We start from the raw sequence: 17,420 nt of genomic DNA, 5'->3' as shown, positions 1-17,420 counted from the left end.
GAATAGTATTATATAGATTTTTATCTATAGTTATAATCTAAAAAATTTATTTTTCGAATTATCTAACTATATCTGATATAATAACTATTAATTATAACTAGTAATAACTCTATATATAAAATAAATTAAAAGAAATATAATAAATACTATAAAATTATTAATAATTAATTATAGATTAATTTACAATTATTAACCTAATTACTATAATCTAATCTACTCTAGCCTATAGTTAACCGCGGTTAAGAGATTAATTAACCTTAATCTAACCTAACCGGTATCAGTTAAGGAATTTTATACCTTAACCTAACCGAGGCCGGTTAGGTTAGGTTATGGCTAGGTTACAGCGGTTAGGTTATACCACTCTAGTCAGATTTAGTAATTATAGAACAGAATAAATTATCAAAACAAGATAGTTATTTAACAAAATCCTATATTATCTATCTAAAAAAAGACCTTCTACTGATCTACAAGCCTGGAACTATATTCTAACAGGATAATACAAAAATTCATATTTCCTACAAAGTACAGGACTAGTTTGAATCCCACGGGATTTGGGTCCTAGAATAGCCGCCCTATTCACCTAATTTAAACCCTATAGAGTATATCTGGGCCCTACTAAAATACAAGCTTTTAGAGCTCTACCCTATACTTTTTCTAGACAGAAGGTCAGAAATTGACTGGACCCTATTTAAAAGGTATATTAGGGAGGCCTGGTAAACTATCCTACAAGAGATTATAGATCGCCTAATTCTATCTATATCTTGCAGACTTCAGGCAGTATATTAAGTATATGGTTGGTATATAAAGTATTGATATAGGGATTCTATAGAACTAATTTGTAGATCGATATTTTTTGAAATGGTTAAGAAAATTGAGTTTGAATTTGTTACATTTCTCCGATTTTTTCGGGTGTCTTCAGACTTTTGACCTACTAGTTTATATAGGCACAAGTTTGAGATGAATCGTGAACGGCTAGTTTCAACCTACCAAAGTACAGAAACCGCTCTGCATGGCTGACTCATCACGGTCTACACCTACCTTGCTACTAGTAGATACCAATTGTGACAGGCCAGCTTGAACCTACTAGTGGATCCCAGTTCGTCCTGCGTGGTTGAACCTCTACTCGATCGCACCTTCCAAGACCAGACCAGACATACACTCGTCACTGGTATAAGCATATTCAGGTATCCTCTCACCAACAATTCGCCAATATATTCCAACACTATCCAGCAACAGCTCCTTGATTACGTTTCAGCCTCACTCATCTCCGACAACATGCCTGGCCATGATATTGCTTACCCCCAGTTACCCTCCGGATTGGATGGAGTGACCAGCGCGAGTTCCAAGCTGCAACCGTGACAAATCCCTCGGAAAGTAATGATTTACTATCAAACTATGACAGTCCCTCTGAAGGATCTGGCTGTCGCGTACCTCGTTGAGAGCTGGCTCCAAATTGAAACAGCAACGCACCTCATTATTGGGTGCTTCAATCTAGGCTGCAATGGATATTTATATCTTAACGACTTCACCCCCGACCACAGAAGCTTCACGGTGGCAGGACAAGCAGACCCTACAACAAAGGGCACTCAAGGTGATGGCGATGCTTGGAGGAGCATGCCTTGGCAGCTTCATCGTGCTAGACGACGATAAGAGTTTCCAGGAGTGCTACAGGACCCTGCACAACATCCTTGTCAAGTAAAAGTTGGATGAGATCGAACAGGACATCGAGGAACCAATGTCCCAAAATGGTATTAATCGCCTCGTTGATCGCCTCCGAGCGGATTTCGGCCCTGACTTTCTTATCACCCTTGCCCCTGTTGCTACGGCTTTGCAGGGTAAGGCCCACCTGTGTGGGTTCAACTATCTGCGTTTTGAGGGTGAACATGGCAACAAGATTGATGTCTATAACACCCAGTTCTACAACGGCTGGGGGAGCCTCGCAACAACCAAGGACTATGACGCTATTTCGAATACAACGCCCGATATCGATATGCACCACTTCACCCGTCCTCTCGTCTATTAACCCATGGAGAGCACTTCATTTCTGTCTACATTATTACTAGTAGTATAGTTTCACCCTCTTTTCACTTTCCCAATGTTTTCTTCTTCGTGGTTCAATCACTTCTATCATAATGATATATTCACAGCCAACCTTTCCTACATCGAGAGTTTAACTGTACCAAGACGATAGTTGCATTAATAGCGCTTAGTATAATAGAAGAACTGGCTTTATAATATGGGTAAAAGGCCTTATAATAGGCGGTAATCTAGGTCTTATATCTCTCTTATTTTCATTTAGCAAGTTATAGTCGGTGGCGGCAGCGGTCATGTTATACTAACGGATCCTGCACTAAATGGTAATTACTACCAGAGTAATATAATATTTACAGGGCACTCCTGGAATATATGAGGACTGCCAGAGGTCCAAGAGGACCTATTTATGGGCAGAATACAACAACATCACAAAACCGCGTTTCTCGAGTTAAAGAGATACACATAATCTCTAAGAGGTAAATAGAGCTAGGTCCTACGGTAAGACGTTGATGAGCTTGAATAGTAGTTCAGTTGAAGTGGCGAACGGTGGTTTAATCTCTCGATATAAGCTCCCTGTTGGGTAAAGCAGCTTCTCTTGCGATCTTACGCTACTAGTCTGTCATGTGCGTTTATTTAGCAATCGAATAGCTTAGAATGAAATTAGACACAACTTTCGTGTTTACTGGTCAGAGCCTACTATTAGTACTAGGTTTAAACTAGCTGGAAATGATTTGGACCTACCGAAACGAGTTGGTTTTGTTGATGTAGTTCCTATGCAACGCTTTCTGGCATTCCTTCATTTCTTTTTATCATTCATTCTTTCATCTGTTGATTCTCTTCCCTCTTGCTTCCGTTTACCAAGTAGCATAAAGATTTTGGATATCGAAGTCTTGGCTAGACTATGCAAACGAATATCATTCGAACCAGCGAATGACATCATTGAAACTAATAGGAGTCTTATTGATAGTACAGCATATGTGTAAAGCATTATTATACAGGCACTTTCTGCATCCTGTCCAGCTCTATCTCCAACCCTTCGTCTGTAAAAGTCGTTGAGCTTTTAGAATGGGCCGGCTCGGTCAGCTTGACCGTACTCGACGAGGCCCGCCTCGACCGTTCAGCGGAGATGGACTTTCGAGATGTGCTTCTGCTGAAAACCGACTTGATCCCTCTTGCGGTGCCGACAAAATCCACATAGGGCTTGTACTGGTTAAAAAAGACACGAGCCGCGGGTAAACTCGAACATGTAATCGCAATAAGCAATTCCATCATCGCCAGCATCCAGCAATACCAACTAGTCCACGATGCATCGTAAGAGACATAGTACAATCGGACAATGAAGTAGAGCCTTATTCCCGCAATAACGGGAGTCAAGTATCCCACAACGAAAATGGAACCTAGAGCGATCTTCTCACGGAACGAGATCCGCAGGTTCCAACACAAGATCGCGGGAAGCGTAGTCACAACCGCATCTTGGATGAGTGCGACCCCTGTCGCGACGATGATATGTACCGCTTCATTATAGCATTTCCATGTATGCGATGCTGCCCATACCGGGTTGATTTGATCCCAATAGGCGTGGAGTGGTTGACAGGAACCGAATATCGCCGCAAGGAAGGCAACACTGTATCCAATGACGGAGAATATACTGATCCACGTGGCGAGCATGAAACCCTGCGATATCGATCGGAATCCCATTCGTCGGTAGAACAGGAGGACGGAAATTCGCACGAATCCAGAGCCGAGCACGTAAAGCATCTCCATGGCGAGTGCCACTTGGCGTTGTGCGATGAGCTTGGGTAGTGTATTGTCCCATGTGTGGAGGTTTGCGCCGTAGACTTCCGAGCCTAGCATCATCAGTTTCTGATCTTTGGGCGAGGTTATAATGGAGAAGGGCGCACTCAGGACAAATGCGATCGCTAACCCGAGAACAGGGATCTAATACGTCAGCTCTTTGACGATGATAGTGTACGCAATAAAGGCAACATACCACAGCCAGTCCAGCACAGACATCATCCCAACCACCTCGACGCTGGATAACACATCTCGCCCAAAGCCGTACCCCAACCGTAGCCAGCGCAATGCCACCAAATACGGACGCCAGGACAATACTCGACGGCCCATGCGATTCGGGGTCGGTCATATTCGGCTTCGGCCACGATGCCATTACTTCAGGTGGCGGACGTATACCTCCGGGCATTGTGGTCAATGCCAGAAGACAGGTTCACGCCCGCCACAGGAAGTGGGGAGAAATTAACGAGATAAAGGGGCCACAAGAGGGGTGAAGAAGAGTGGGGTGTTGGAGGATGTGACATGTCTACTTCGCGTGGCTAGTATCTACAGACCGTTGTTACAGTTAAATATCGGGCGTACCTTTGTCAATCTTAGCTGTTTTGTACAGTCAGCGACGTCATGATCCCCAGCTATATGCAGTGTCCATATCAAACCCTAACTTGGTGGAGAAAGATCCACTTTGAGAGACATCGGAGAAACGTTGGAGGTTGCAAACTTTCCTTCGCCCGACTCGCGCCCTTGGCGATAGCGAGAGATATGGCTCGGTCTGTGGTTTCCTCATTCAGAGAAGAATGGTGGAAATTAAAAATCTTTTTCCCCATGCCTCATATATGTCTCAGACTAGTTCTAAAACGCGAGGCGATCGATCTGCTGGTTAAATTAAGCGAAGATCTTTATCATATGATGTTGTAAGCTAAGTAAATTAGTTACCAGTCCTCCCTATAACGCACGTTCTAGACCGGTGTGAGAATGTATGGCCGAGTCGGGATCTTGTCGGGAACATGCATTTGGTAAGGTGACTTGATAATTCGGCATCTCAACCGCAAAGGATACCCTCAGGGGAAAGGATACGACAAAGTTCTACGATCCATGTCAAGCAAAACCTTTGGAATTCAAGCAAGCTTGGGCATTCCGTTCGTTGGGGGTGAAAATGATCTGCCGATGGCGCCGAAGCTTAACAAATCCGTGGCTCCTATTGGCTGCGATACCGAACCCTAAGACGTTTATGCTCGGAAACTTTCGGGTGGGTCGGATTTGCACCAACAGAATAGGATAAAATACCAGCTTATTCCACTTGACACAAATTTCGGTTCCTGAAGGATCACTTAGTCTCAGTATGCCAACTTTTAAGTCTCAGATTAGAGTTATGGAGGATCAAACTGAGTTCTCAACGAGATGGAAACGGTAGTTCAGACGAGCATAGGCCAGGGTAAAACACAGTTTGATCGCCCACGACCAAGTGCTGATTCTTGTGTTTCAGAGGGTCTGTCCTTGACCCTGTTTTACACTGCACCTAGTGTAGTCTATGCTTTGGCTGAGGAGCTAGTGACTAAGGCGATGCGTGTACTAAGGCTGCACTATATCCCTCCCACGCTAAATACGGAACCCCAACTTCCACTTTTGGACAACTAATAGGTGAAATAAAATCCCTCACCTTAAATGTCTGCCCTAATTTTGGGGTAATCGACAACACTACTGTTCAACTGAATGTCGTTGTAGAAAGCACAAGGGAGGTGTAGCTTAGACACCCTGGCGTTCCCAGTGGCCATTATCATCCTAGACCAATGCCTGATGATGGCTCACCTGCAGGGATCTGGGCGGACTTCTTCTCCATCATCGGCTCCACGTAGCTAAGAGTCCACTGTCTGGCCTGAGCGTCCTGTATGTCGTTGGAATTGTGTGCGTCAACCCTGGCTCATGGTTCCACGCTAACTCTGCCGAACCACAGGACAACTGCTGCCATACCAGCCACGATGGCAGTGGAGAAGAGTGGTATTCCAGGACCCGCTATGGGATCCTCAACGGTGTGCTTCCCCATTGGTTTCTTTTCTCTGCGCCGTACTTGTATTACTGGTAGAACTGCTTAGGTACCTTTCGGGATTTGCATTCCGTTGCCTTTCTTTGCCTTTTTTCTCTAATGCTTGCTTCCTCCCTGTTCATCTCTTACATATACTTTTACCAAGTCCATTTAGAATGGCGCTGGGGTTACAGTGACTCCCTCAATATACGGCTCACAGGAAAGGACGATGCTATATGAGCAGTCTAGGATAACACTTTAGACTTACCGCTAACTCCTTTAGCATGTCAAATGGCCATACTATGGTCAGTATTAAAGCAAGTCAACCCACGAGTCACTTGGCCGTTGATCATGTGACAACCTAATATTAGTTGTTCCTTTTGCCCTAAAACTCCTTTAGGCACTTAAGTTCGCACCCTAGGTTAGACTAGCTTCAGGGGCAACTGATCTTTAATTTTGATTTTCCACATAGAGGTATTTAGACAATTACGTCTACCTCTCACTCTAATTGATGAGTTTTAATTTTACTAGATTACAAAAGTCAGACACGGAATTGCCGATCCTGGTAAGGGGTCAGGGTCGGGGTTCAGCTAAAAATATTTATTCTGTGATCAAAATGGGGATCGGAAAGTAGCCGACTGCTTTGCTAAAGCTTTGGCAAACTTTATTGGCAAGGATCTGGGCACTAATAGCTGAATATGGTAAATGGTTCATAGTGATCTTTGATCCATGTGGGTACAATGGTCCGAATTTGGCTTCCTGCAGATTGGCTCACTGTACTATTGGATTTTAATGTGCAGGTCCTTCTCGACTTGGAAAGTGGAACTCATGAATTTGGGGGAAAGATTAGATTTGTCTTCAGGTTATCATGTGTTTAAAGGACCAATGTGAAACATTGTATAGAGGAGTAAGAGAGGGCTCTACTAAGTCAAGTATAAATTGTAACTATTGTAGCGATACTTCGTTCGAGCGTTTCTATAAATGGTAGCATTGACGGGTGTATATATAGTACTTAACAGGCTGTCGATGCCCTCTTGAGCATTCTGTTCACACACAGTAGATGCAAGTGGCAACGACGTCCAGGACAGTAGAGGCCTCTCGGGCCATAGTGATGTGAACAAAGAAACACAATCCATCATTTGTTCATGTGTCATGGTTTCACCTTCATCCGTCCATTTTCTATGGTTTCTCAGTTTTGCACCTTTATAACAGCTAAGCACTGACTAGGCTTATACGTTTGCATCAAACCATTTTATTACATCAATATGTAATACATTTTGTACGGCCCTCTTCATTTGAATACTTTATAAGACTAGTGAAAGATGTCCGAGCCCCTGCGGTATCTTTGCACAAGTTAGAAATTGTCTAGTCTGGCGTGCAGCCATATGGCATCATGATTAACAAATACGTCAAATATCCTACAAACATGGCAAATTTCTATCAGGGAAGTGCCCAAATGACATACTCCTATGCATTCTGAAATATTGTGCTGGATCAACTAAGAATACATAACCAGCACCTATAATTCACATATATTATTGGTCTTTGACCTCAACCCATTCAGCTTGATTCTCAGCGGACCCGCCTCAAGGGCTACGAATGCCTTCCGCTCAAGCATTTCCAATAATTCAATTAGCGCGTCAACCACTCCAACAGAAGGCCCAGAGCTAGCGAGGACACTGAATGCAGCATCTTCTGCCATTGATGGACTGGTTATATAGGCATAGACGTACGTTTTCTCGTCTAGAAAAAATAGTAATGTCAAGGATTGTGGTCGAAAAACAACGCACACGATATCCCTGTGTCTTCAGTCTTTCGTTGCACTGTCTGCCTCCCGGTAATAAGGTCGATGTTCAAATATTCAGGCCATACGACTTTTGCATTTGCTATCGTCTAACATATCAACTTCATGCTATAGTTGCTCGGGGCTTGAAAGAGCTACCTAAGACCTGCTCACGAAGTAGTGGCACGTGCATATAACGCAGGAGGGTTTCTCGTTCCTCGTAGCGAAGGGAGGTTACCACTCTATCGGCCATGCCTTTCTGCGAAAAAAACAGCAATAAGCTAGAAGCTGTTAGTTTGGTTTGGATGGGTAAATGATTGAGCGCCTCTGCTTTCAGCGCATCTGTTCAGCTGATGACCACGTGATGAGGGGTTGAAGGCAGGCGCTGATCGTCACATCAATGCTGCTGACGTTGAAGCCTGGCCAATCAATGTGAACTGTATAGACTGGTGTCTATTTATGTCGCACATATAGAATATTCCTGAGCTGGAACAACATGTTTTCTTGTCTCACTAGAACTTGCTGACACCATACCCTACGGCTAAGCAGTCTGAAGAGGAAGTCCATTACAACGTCATCCCTGTGTCCCATTCATCAACCATCGCCCTACAGTTTGAGCTCCATGCTCGCAATGATCACTAGTTCAGGGACCGTAATTGGTAGCGGCGGGACTTAAAGGAATAGGATATATATCTAGTTGTACACCTCATTTTTTTGGAAGTTGTGTGAGCTTATGTCAACTCCACTCGACCAAAATGCCATGGACATGAAGGTCGCGCGTTGAACCCTTTATCCCCAATAGTTTATTTATAGTATCGATAAATGACTCCGATCTGTAAAGACTCCATCAATCTATCTCCCAATGTTAGAGCGTGGGCTAACGGTGAATCTCCCTTTACACAGATTCTGTATTCGACATGGTCTTATTAATACCTACTAAAGGGCACCTGAGTACATGTTGCTCTCAAGGCCCTAATCGAACTATATCTCTCACACGAATCATGTAATGGAAAATAATCACTTCATGACGTTCATATCTGCGTAGCATCTCTACCTAGATGGCTATGTGCATGCATGAAAACCTACTTGAGTCGACAATATCCTCGCAAAGCAGGCCTCCTCCCGTTCTTTTCCTTCCGTAATAAGCTCTTCCACCTGAAGAAATAGTGATTCTAGACCACAAATCAGGTCTCATGGGGTGGCGTCTATCGTTTCTTAGAACCTCTTAGGAGCTCTGTAGTTGACGGTGACGTGGCAAGAGTCACAGTTGTTGGTCCCGTAGCTTCCCTTGTGGTGACCACAGGAGTCCAGGATTGATTGTGCTGTGTCACGGATGTTCTTGCCGCTGAGCTTCTGTTCACCAGCACCGTTGGTAGCGTAGACCATGTAGCAATTTCCGACGGAGAATTCAGAGCCGTCGCCGTAGTCCGAACCTTCATCGATTCTCCGGATCGCCTCCTGGCAATCAGTAATACTGGGAGAATTGCTAGAGCCCTTGCAGCTTTACAGGCGATTGTCATTAGCAAGTTCGAACAGGGCATAATAAGTCCACTTACTTGTTGGAGTAGGCAAGGCTGCCGGTCACAAGAAGTGCGACGTTGACGAGGGTAGTGAACTTCATTGTGGATGGTTTAAAGGGTGGTTTGGTTGGAAGTGTGTTGATTCTGGGAGCGCTGGGTGTGTTGGAGTATGATTCCTATGTGATCCAAAGCCGGGGAGTTTCCCTCCTTTTATAATTGAGATAGGCTCTCATGGTGAGCAGTTTTGAAGGTGAGGGATACGTTGAACGGCTGGTGTAGACTAAGACAGACCCCAATTCAAGCAATCCTCCTCGCTGGAGATCTCGTGTTGCTCTCGCGAATAGAAGCTCACTGTTATTGTTGGGAGCCATCTGATGTAAGGAGAACTGTGATGCAGGCCACTATCCACATCATAGCCCCATCACGGAATTGAATCTCCTCCGATGCAGCTCCCTTCCTATACAGGAAGGAGAAGCCTCGTCAGACATCTGTTTCTACTACACTTTCCTTGTCCCCAGAACATATATGGTCCTATCCTTGCTGAAGCAGTGTTCGCCTGTAGAATCCTCAGTAATCCATAGTTTTGGCTATCCTAAGCTATAACAAAACCAGCAATCTCCATTATCAATGCCGTCCAATCGTCTTCAGCATCGTGATAAGCATTTGTGTGGTTGTTTAACCGCGTGTTATCCCTTGCTGCAGCGCCCCACATATACCTGCAGCGTGTGAGAGCACACCGATCATCAGGCTGTGCCATGTCTAAAGATGGAAGGTTATTTAATAACGTTGCAACAAGAATGGGGCCCCAAACCCCGATGGGCCCACAGTGGACACGCGGAAATCTACTATTACCTCGGGTTGCGATCGATTCCAAACCTTTCTCCAACTACGTTGAGTCAGGACCAACCTCGTCCATTTTACGCATATGGAAGAGAAGGCAGAGCTTCAGGTACGGGAGATTGAGCACAAGCAGAAACCATGTAAAATGCTTTGTTGTTCTTGATACTGAGAGTCTCCGTAGATTGAGATCGAGGTCCAACGAATCACGTTTCGGGGAGGTATTCCGTAGATGCCCTAAGAAGATCAACCCAATTCCCAGCAGGTACCACGGGGAGTTATGCACACTAATGGAATGTATGACCGAACTTCCCCGCCTCCTGTTCTCACTGCATTGATTAAAACGGAATTTATAACTAACTACTGACATTTCTCCTCGTGATGTGACTGGTCAATCTTGTGGGAAATCCATTACCTAAGGATCAACGTTGCTGCTTGGCTTCAGCCCCAAAACAAAGCATTACTTAGTAGCTTAGAAGTTATACGTCATGCAGCATTTCCGAACTACCCGAATGGCTGAGTCATGTGTAGAGTTAGGCAAGGGTTCGGCTTATTGCGCTGTCTTCGCACCCCTTGTCTGACAAACATCGACCTGACGACGTGGCTTTCTGTTGACTGCTGAAGGAGTTATGATTTCTATGAGGCTGATGTCAAACCACAAGAGCGATCCTTCCCTGAGGCGCTCTCAGAACAGCTATCTTTACTTTCAGGGATTTTGGCGTTAATTGGGTATCGTCACCGCAGATATTATAGGACATTGATCCCGGCTTTGCCGCAGCATCCTGGATACTATCGGTGCTTTTGGTCGCGACCGCCTCATTACTATGTTTCTATCTTCATCTAGGCTACTGTGAGCCTTGCTGTTGTTACATGGATCTTTTATCCGTCATACCCGCAACTTCCAGCTCACTATTTGTCTTTTCGTGCTAAGGTATTGAACTCGGATCGACCACGCCGAGGGAGCCCGCGCAATGAGAACGACTTTATTGCTGCAACCCTGTATGACCGCAGTGGCGAGATCATACGAGGGCACTAGGGCTCTAGTGTCCTTCAGCTTATCAACCTACTCCGAGAGGACAATGCCTTTCCCAGTATATGCGAAAATGATTTTCAGTGGTGACGCTAGCAAAGTCCCACTGCAAGATCTAGAGAAACGCGTTGCATGCAAGACGTCAATTTATACGAGGGCCATCTAAATCTGCATAAGCTCCCCAAAGCCACCATTCCGGGTGGTGAAGAATGAACAAAACGCATTGTGTATTTAATCGAGGCTCGCAATCGGGCTCTTCGACCGTTAGAGATAACACCGCTTCAATACGACAATGATTCTTTATTTAAATGACGTCGCCGTTAATCCCATTGACCCATTACAACTTCTGTTCTCTACCAACGTGGACAACGCAGGGATAGTGCAATACCGCGCCGCTTGTGCCGTTCATTTTATCAACCCCTTCAAATTCTACGATACCTATGCCCCCCGAGATTTAGAAGGTTACAGCATGAGCCTCCCTTTCTTTCCCCTGGTTCTCGGACTCTGGCAGCGGACAAAGCCGGAAGGATCGTCTCGCCGGAAGCGATGCTGTGCGGGTTCGGAGGTGCTGCGGTATGGTAGCGTTCGACGCATAGGACTTCCAAGGTGGTACCGGGCCAAAGACTGAGGTATGCGGGGGCATGACTCCCAGCACAGTTTCGTGCTTTACAAGATATCAACGTGTTTTGGGATGCTACTGAATCCCGTCTCTCTCATGCAGATATCCAGACGACTTGACCGAGACGGGAATTTATATGAACCCGTTCGTGCGTGTGGCATATGATAACCGCACTCTATCTTGGCTTTGGTCGACACGTCGGTTTGAGAGACTCTACTCGATTATCCATAATATCGGTAACCATGTTATCGGTCCGCCATGGGATAACCCTCCCCGAAAGGACGTTCCAGGACATAGTACCCATGAGACTGTCTTCCTTACTGACGAGAAAGAAATTGGCTCTTTTCAGACGCTTGAGGGAATTGGCAGACATGATGGCTTCTGTGGGCGACAAGGGCTGCAGCTCATTGTCCCCGATCGTGAAGAAGACCAGAAAGGTTGGCAGACTGTACCAATGTCGACGCAGGTCTCAGATTGAGGTGTGCGATTTATCTACCTCGACTACGGTGAAATTATGTACTCTTGACAGCTTTGGGAAAATCACCTGAGGTCTATGGGAGGGGTTGACTTCTATCTGGTGGTGTCCGAGTCTTAGTATTGCTCCAGGATTATTGCAATCAGTGGGCCATGCCACGAAGGCTTTGAAGGCTATTGAAGCACTGAAATATAACTAGAGAACATTGGACAACAGTGTGGCTTTGTCTACACCACAAGGTTGAAAAGAAGAAACATGATCGATATTGCAGTCGAAGGAGATCCGCTCCTCTTGTTCTTTGGGGCTGAGTTCGTGATACTTATGTTCGCAAAGCGTTTCGAACTGTTTGGCAAATTCCTCGAAGGAAGACAGGATTGCCCGTTATTACTAACATAATTAGTCCTATGGAATTGGTACTTAAGTAATTAATATCTACATATCTAGAGTAAGATAAATAGAGACTTGAAGAAATATAAGAAGACCAGTCACAGGAACTATCGACTAGGTTACTTAGAATCAGCTCCTGCCATATGCTATTATCAAGTCTTTAGTTCACCAGCGCTGCTGGATTAGAAAAATAATCAATTGGTTTCAATATTGACATAGTACAAGATTCCGCCAATTTCATGTTGTCCAGGCCGCCAAGCAAAATGAATGACTTTTCTGCAAGGGCAATTAGCGTGACTATTTGAGGTATGGGGCTTTGAGCAAATTGTTTCCGGCATAACCACTCTACTCAGGAACTCAGCACAGATGATCAAATAGCATTAACGAAATTATCAAAAAAAAAAAAAAGAAAAAAAAGGGATTACGCTTGCTTTATTAGCAGACAGTGATGAAAAGGCCCAGACTGAAGTAGCGTTAGCCTGCGCTCGATAGAAAGCTGTGTCTATCAAGACGAGTGAACTTACGGCGACGGGTTGAAGTCCTCAAAGAAGTTAAGGTCCGTGGTACCGGCATTTTTCATCTCGAAGGCAATAGTCTCACCAGCGGGACAGGAGAAGGTTGAGACAACGAATGAATTTCCCGGTGAGATCGTGATATCACCTAGGTCCTGAGAGATAGAGGGGGCATTGTCAAAGGTAGTAGAGGTAGTAGCAGCCTTGGAAAGCTTGGAAAAGTTTATCTGGCCGTCACCGCTGAAACTAAAGGAAGAGGTCTGAAGATCAGCTTGCCGGGGAAATAGGAAGACTAATGTGCACGTCTTGCCAGAATCAGACTGGGGAATATCGAAGTTGAATATGCTTGAGATGGTCGAGGTCACCGTGCCGTTGAATGAGTTGCCTAACGGCGTATTGGGAGACTCTGAGTTGACCAGGATGATCAGGTGAGGAAACTCAAAGTTGCCGGATGACAACGTGGTCGGACAGCTACTGCTAGCAGACGAAGTGGCTGACGGGGCAGAGGGGGTAGAGGAGGCAGAGGGTGCGCATGAGTCGGCCTTCAATTGGATGTTTACACACTTCCCGAGGGCCGCGCTAGGAGTGACATGGATGTTCATACCACCGTTCTGGCCAGTGTCACAAGCGAGGAAGTCAGCACCGCCTTGAAACTCTAGCAGACCAGATGGGCTAATAGAGAAACCCGACTCAGGTGTGGCACCCTGATCACACTGGAATTGAGTAGTTGGCGCTAAGCTGTAGGTTAGCTTGTTATAGCTCCTTCCAATATCCGAAAGGTGTGTTATTCACGAGTTAGGATGCAGCCACGGCCACTGCCATCCGTGATAGACCCATCTGGGCTGATACAGAACTGCGCAGGTGACAGGGTATTGTCACCAATACGGTTTTGTCCATCGCTGAGCTGGCCAACGGTGCCCGAGGCACCTCCTGAGGCAGTAAGATGGAAGCAACAATTAGTAGTGCGACCCGTGAGGCCCTGGGCGCTGGCAGCTAGAGCCGCTAAAGTTATGAAGCTTTTCATGATCGTGAATAGTATGGATCTTGAGGCTTGAAGATGAGGTGACTGGAGGTGATAGCACTCTAAGGGAGATACAGCATATTTATGTTTGGGGCTAGGTTGATAGTGTTCCTTGTTTCAAAGAATTGAGACTCGTGAGCCTAGACCAACTGGACACTGACCTGGGAGATATAGTAGACGTCATCGTGAACGAATATTTCTAGATATCTGAGACCTACCAATGAGGCGATGCTTAATGAACACCATCGTGAACTAGATCCCGCTAGCTTCGCGTGCATTGAAATACTGTTCTCGGTAAGTGTAGTCTGGGTGGCGATATCGTTAACCATGGCTCACCAATCTGAGCGCGTAATATGAGTGGCTGCCTCTGACTGCACTGTGAATTACATGCATTAATGTACCAAGTACCATGGTTTGTAGATATTATCCGTTGGTTCGTATAGGTTATTAATAGTATGTACAAGTAGTGACAACACGAAGAAGCTCTCACATAGTGCGTAAAGCCCTATCCGCCTGGAGTCCCTACTACCTTGCCAATTGTACCTCATTCGGGAAGCAATGCCATTTAGGAACTCGGCCACGCAAAACCTACGTTTTTGTTTAAAACATGGGTTCAACGCACGGATAGGAATGGTCGCAATAGACTTTAAGCCCATTGTATATTGAAGGTAACACGATATGGGTGATGTTGTATAAAGGCGTAACTTAATATGATAGGTTGTAGAAACTGTTTAGGGCCGGGGTTAGGATCTAGCCAATGACCATCACTCTATTGTTCCGTATTTGGTACGAACCATAATATCATATCTGAAGGCTAGTTATAAATATTGGCACTGTATATACTCCAAAATAGGAAAGAGTTTGTGATAGTATAGATATCTCGGTGGTCATACGACACCCTGGTGAAGCTTGACACATAGGTAGAGATGCTCAGTGGCAAATCTAATTCTTGAAGCTTTCGGACAGGAGACCTTGAGTTTATGAGGTCGAGATAAGTTGGAAACTTCCCAGGGCAAATTTGAGCTGATGATCTGCGCTTCCAACGGCGGGGGTTCCTTCCACAATACGGAATGCGCCTACACTGCAAAATCACAGCTTCTGATGTTTTGATGCTCCTGGGTTGACTTTTGATATCGAATTATAATACCGGACTTTCCGAGAGTCTAGATGAATTCGACAATGTATTATAGAGATTTTGGATTTTATACCGAGCACCCTCGCATTTCAATACCAAATTACTAGACTGTCACATTAATACAGGAAACTCGCAAGATTACTAGTCTTGCTATCTAATAATTATTTCTCGCATAGGGGTCGGACGGATCCACGCCATCGATTAATATTATGTCTAGCATAAGTTCCCAATTTCACCCCCACCAGGGCTGTCAATACGCTTGACGCTCCACTCCCGCCCGCCAAGCCTGGGTGGAGGTCTGCCGATTGGTGCCTGAAGGCTTACACTGCCCTAGGAGGGACCCTTTGATTGTGGCTGTCCCAATCATCAGAGATTCCAGTCGTCTTATACAATTAGGAGGGCGGTTCGACGAGGCCATAAAGTGGTGATTTCAGACTTTTGATATCGGACTCTGCTGGGCCTTATTCTTGAGTCCTGTCGGGCGGGAATAATGGGCAACAACTGATAGTATTTTATTTGTCTCCGCGGCTCTGCCGCCTGGAAATGATTATTTCTCAATGCACTTCAGTTACCTATAATCCCTACGTCATAAATTTCCGTACGCGCCGCCTTCCCACCCGAAATTATCAAACTGACCTAGCATTCCCTTTAGTAGTTACTAGTAAATTTAAATATATACAAGAATTGTACATTTACTCAGAAGCTCATTTTCTACTAGCTAAGACTAAGTATACCAGTCCTTTGTCTAAATAACTACCATACAACGTCTCGGCATAGACTGGTCCATTCAAGTACTACAACACACATTCAAAGCTTCTCCAGTACCTTTATATACCTTAGTATCAGAATTGAGCTGATGTGTTATTTCGTCCAGCCTTACCCGGGTAGATTTACTAGAGTTAAGATAATACGATTAGACAAATGAGTCGGCCACTTAATAGTGGTCTCGGAACTAATATTTAACCTTATTAACCATATGCGGAGTATGGGCGAGTATTGTTATGTGTAAATTCTAGATTAGGTTTCAATATAGAAGAGAGATTATCTTCTGGCATCTTACGATAGCTCTCTGTAGAGTAGTGCAACGGCGGGAAGCTATATAGGCCCGGCCAGGGCATTCTGAGCTACGATTCAGAGTGTTTCTGTTGAAGGTATACGGAACGGTTGGCTTGGAACATTGAAGCGATTCCCCACTTGTGGGCAAAGGGATCCTTGTATGAGCGAAACCACATATAAAACCGCTAAAATAGGCACTCAATACAGTGTTCTTTATCGCATTAGGATTTATGGTTCCTAAAGACATTCTAGGGGCCACTGTCAAACAAATAAAAAGCATGTAGGAAAACCGGCGTGGTTGCAGTTGATGCGTCGCGTACGGAAACATTTCGCGAGGACTGTACATCATTAGGATGGTGCGTTCCACGTAACGTGACTACCGTAGGAGAGCCGAGGATAGAAACAGCGAAGAAACAGCAGGGATGAAAAGAATCACTCAGATGAAAGGAAAAGAATTCAAATATAAAAACCTAGCCAGCCCTACCAATGATCCCCAGCCGATACCGTGGGATTATTGGGTGTCTAGGGAAAATCCTCAGGGATTTTATTACTACGACCGTATCCGCCCCAACGCTCCTTTTACAGACTGCTAGTAAAAGGGCGTCAGCCATGAGGCGGATTCGAACGGAGTCCCTGTCTGGCTACAGCAGTCACATGGGCTGTACCACCGGCAGCGATGACCACTGCACTATCCGGGACTCTATTGTTGTATGTGCTGTTTGCTAAAAACGTAAGGGAAGGCAGGATGCCCGATTAGGAAGGCGTGGGTGCCTGCCTGGGAAGGCCTCCAACTTTGGGATAGATCCTGGAGGCTATGCGGAAGGCCAATCCTGGCTTGCCCTGAATCTGTGTCCTGTCTAGTATGAGATATCTTTAGACAATGTCTGCTGTTGTGCATCTATACTTACGACAGTATCATCTCCTTCAAGGGTATATAACGATTATCATTCACCGATATGGTCAACCTGACTTTCACACAATTGACTCATATCCACTTCCCTCGTTCCATTCTTAGCAGAACTCAACCGTTATTACAAATCTGCTTTGGTCGGCAAGACCGGCAGAGAATGAAACGTCGAAGCTTGTATCTGTATAGGTATAACATGTCAAGGCTGATGTTACTGATTATAGACGTTCAACATCAGGACCGTCCTGACCGTCTCATCTATCCAGAACTCCACTCAATCGAAGAACAGGATT

At 45.1% G+C, this 17,420-nt stretch overlaps 5 protein-coding genes across 5 annotated transcripts; 2 read left to right on the top strand and 3 right to left on the bottom strand.

Annotated features, from left to right (window-relative positions):
- Window positions 1-1,501: 1,501 nt before the first annotated feature.
- BDV38DRAFT_281813 (glycoside hydrolase superfamily) lies at window positions 1,502-2,023 on the top strand (the record flags this gene model as incomplete). The annotated part of the gene is made up of 2 exons (XM_032059638.1): window positions 1,502-1,633; window positions 1,703-2,023. The coding sequence occupies 2 exons, from the start codon at window positions 1,502-1,504 to the stop codon at window positions 2,021-2,023; spliced, it is 453 nt and encodes a 150-aa protein (XP_031914945.1).
- A 1,001-nt stretch (window positions 2,024-3,024) lies between these two features.
- Window positions 3,025-4,177, bottom strand: BDV38DRAFT_270397 (uncharacterized protein; the record flags this gene model as incomplete). The annotated part of the gene is made up of 3 exons (XM_032057146.1): window positions 3,025-3,881; window positions 3,936-3,972; window positions 4,025-4,177. The coding sequence occupies 3 exons, from the start codon at window positions 4,175-4,177 to the stop codon at window positions 3,025-3,027; spliced, it is 1,047 nt and encodes a 348-aa protein (XP_031914944.1).
- A 996-nt stretch (window positions 4,178-5,173) lies between these two features.
- BDV38DRAFT_244053 (uncharacterized protein) lies at window positions 5,174-5,587 on the top strand. The gene has a single exon (XM_032054266.1). It carries the CDS (start codon window positions 5,224-5,226, stop codon window positions 5,458-5,460), a length of 237 nt encoding a protein of 78 aa, XP_031914943.1. The 5' UTR covers window positions 5,174-5,223; the 3' UTR covers window positions 5,461-5,587.
- Window positions 5,588-8,843: 3,256 nt separating this feature from the next.
- Window positions 8,844-9,249, bottom strand: BDV38DRAFT_281811 (uncharacterized protein; the record flags this gene model as incomplete). Its single annotated transcript, XM_032059637.1, has 2 exons — window positions 8,844-9,129; window positions 9,185-9,249. The coding sequence occupies 2 exons, from the start codon at window positions 9,247-9,249 to the stop codon at window positions 8,844-8,846; spliced, it is 351 nt and encodes a 116-aa protein (XP_031914942.1).
- Window positions 9,250-12,931: 3,682 nt separating this feature from the next.
- On the bottom strand, window positions 12,932-14,032 carry BDV38DRAFT_270396 (ubiquitin 3 binding protein But2 C-terminal domain-containing protein; the record flags this gene model as incomplete). Its single annotated transcript, XM_032057145.1, has 3 exons — window positions 12,932-12,959; window positions 13,021-13,741; window positions 13,801-14,032. 3 exons carry the CDS (start codon window positions 14,030-14,032, stop codon window positions 12,932-12,934), a joined length of 981 nt encoding a protein of 326 aa, XP_031914941.1.
- Window positions 14,033-17,420: the final 3,388 nt, after the last annotated feature.

Source organism: Aspergillus pseudotamarii (assembly GCF_009193445.1).
Source record: "Aspergillus pseudotamarii strain CBS 117625 unplaced genomic scaffold BDV38scaffold_19, whole genome shotgun sequence".
Lineage (NCBI taxonomy): Eukaryota > Fungi > Ascomycota > Eurotiomycetes > Eurotiales > Aspergillaceae > Aspergillus > Aspergillus pseudotamarii.
This window is presented reverse-complemented; position numbering and strand designations above follow the sequence as displayed.

What these genes read in the sequence shown, in the direction of transcription:
- BDV38DRAFT_244053 (XM_032054266.1), top strand. Translation starts at nt 5,224, where the DNA reads ATGGAAACGGTAGTTCAGACGAGCATAGGCCAGGGTAAAACACAGTTT.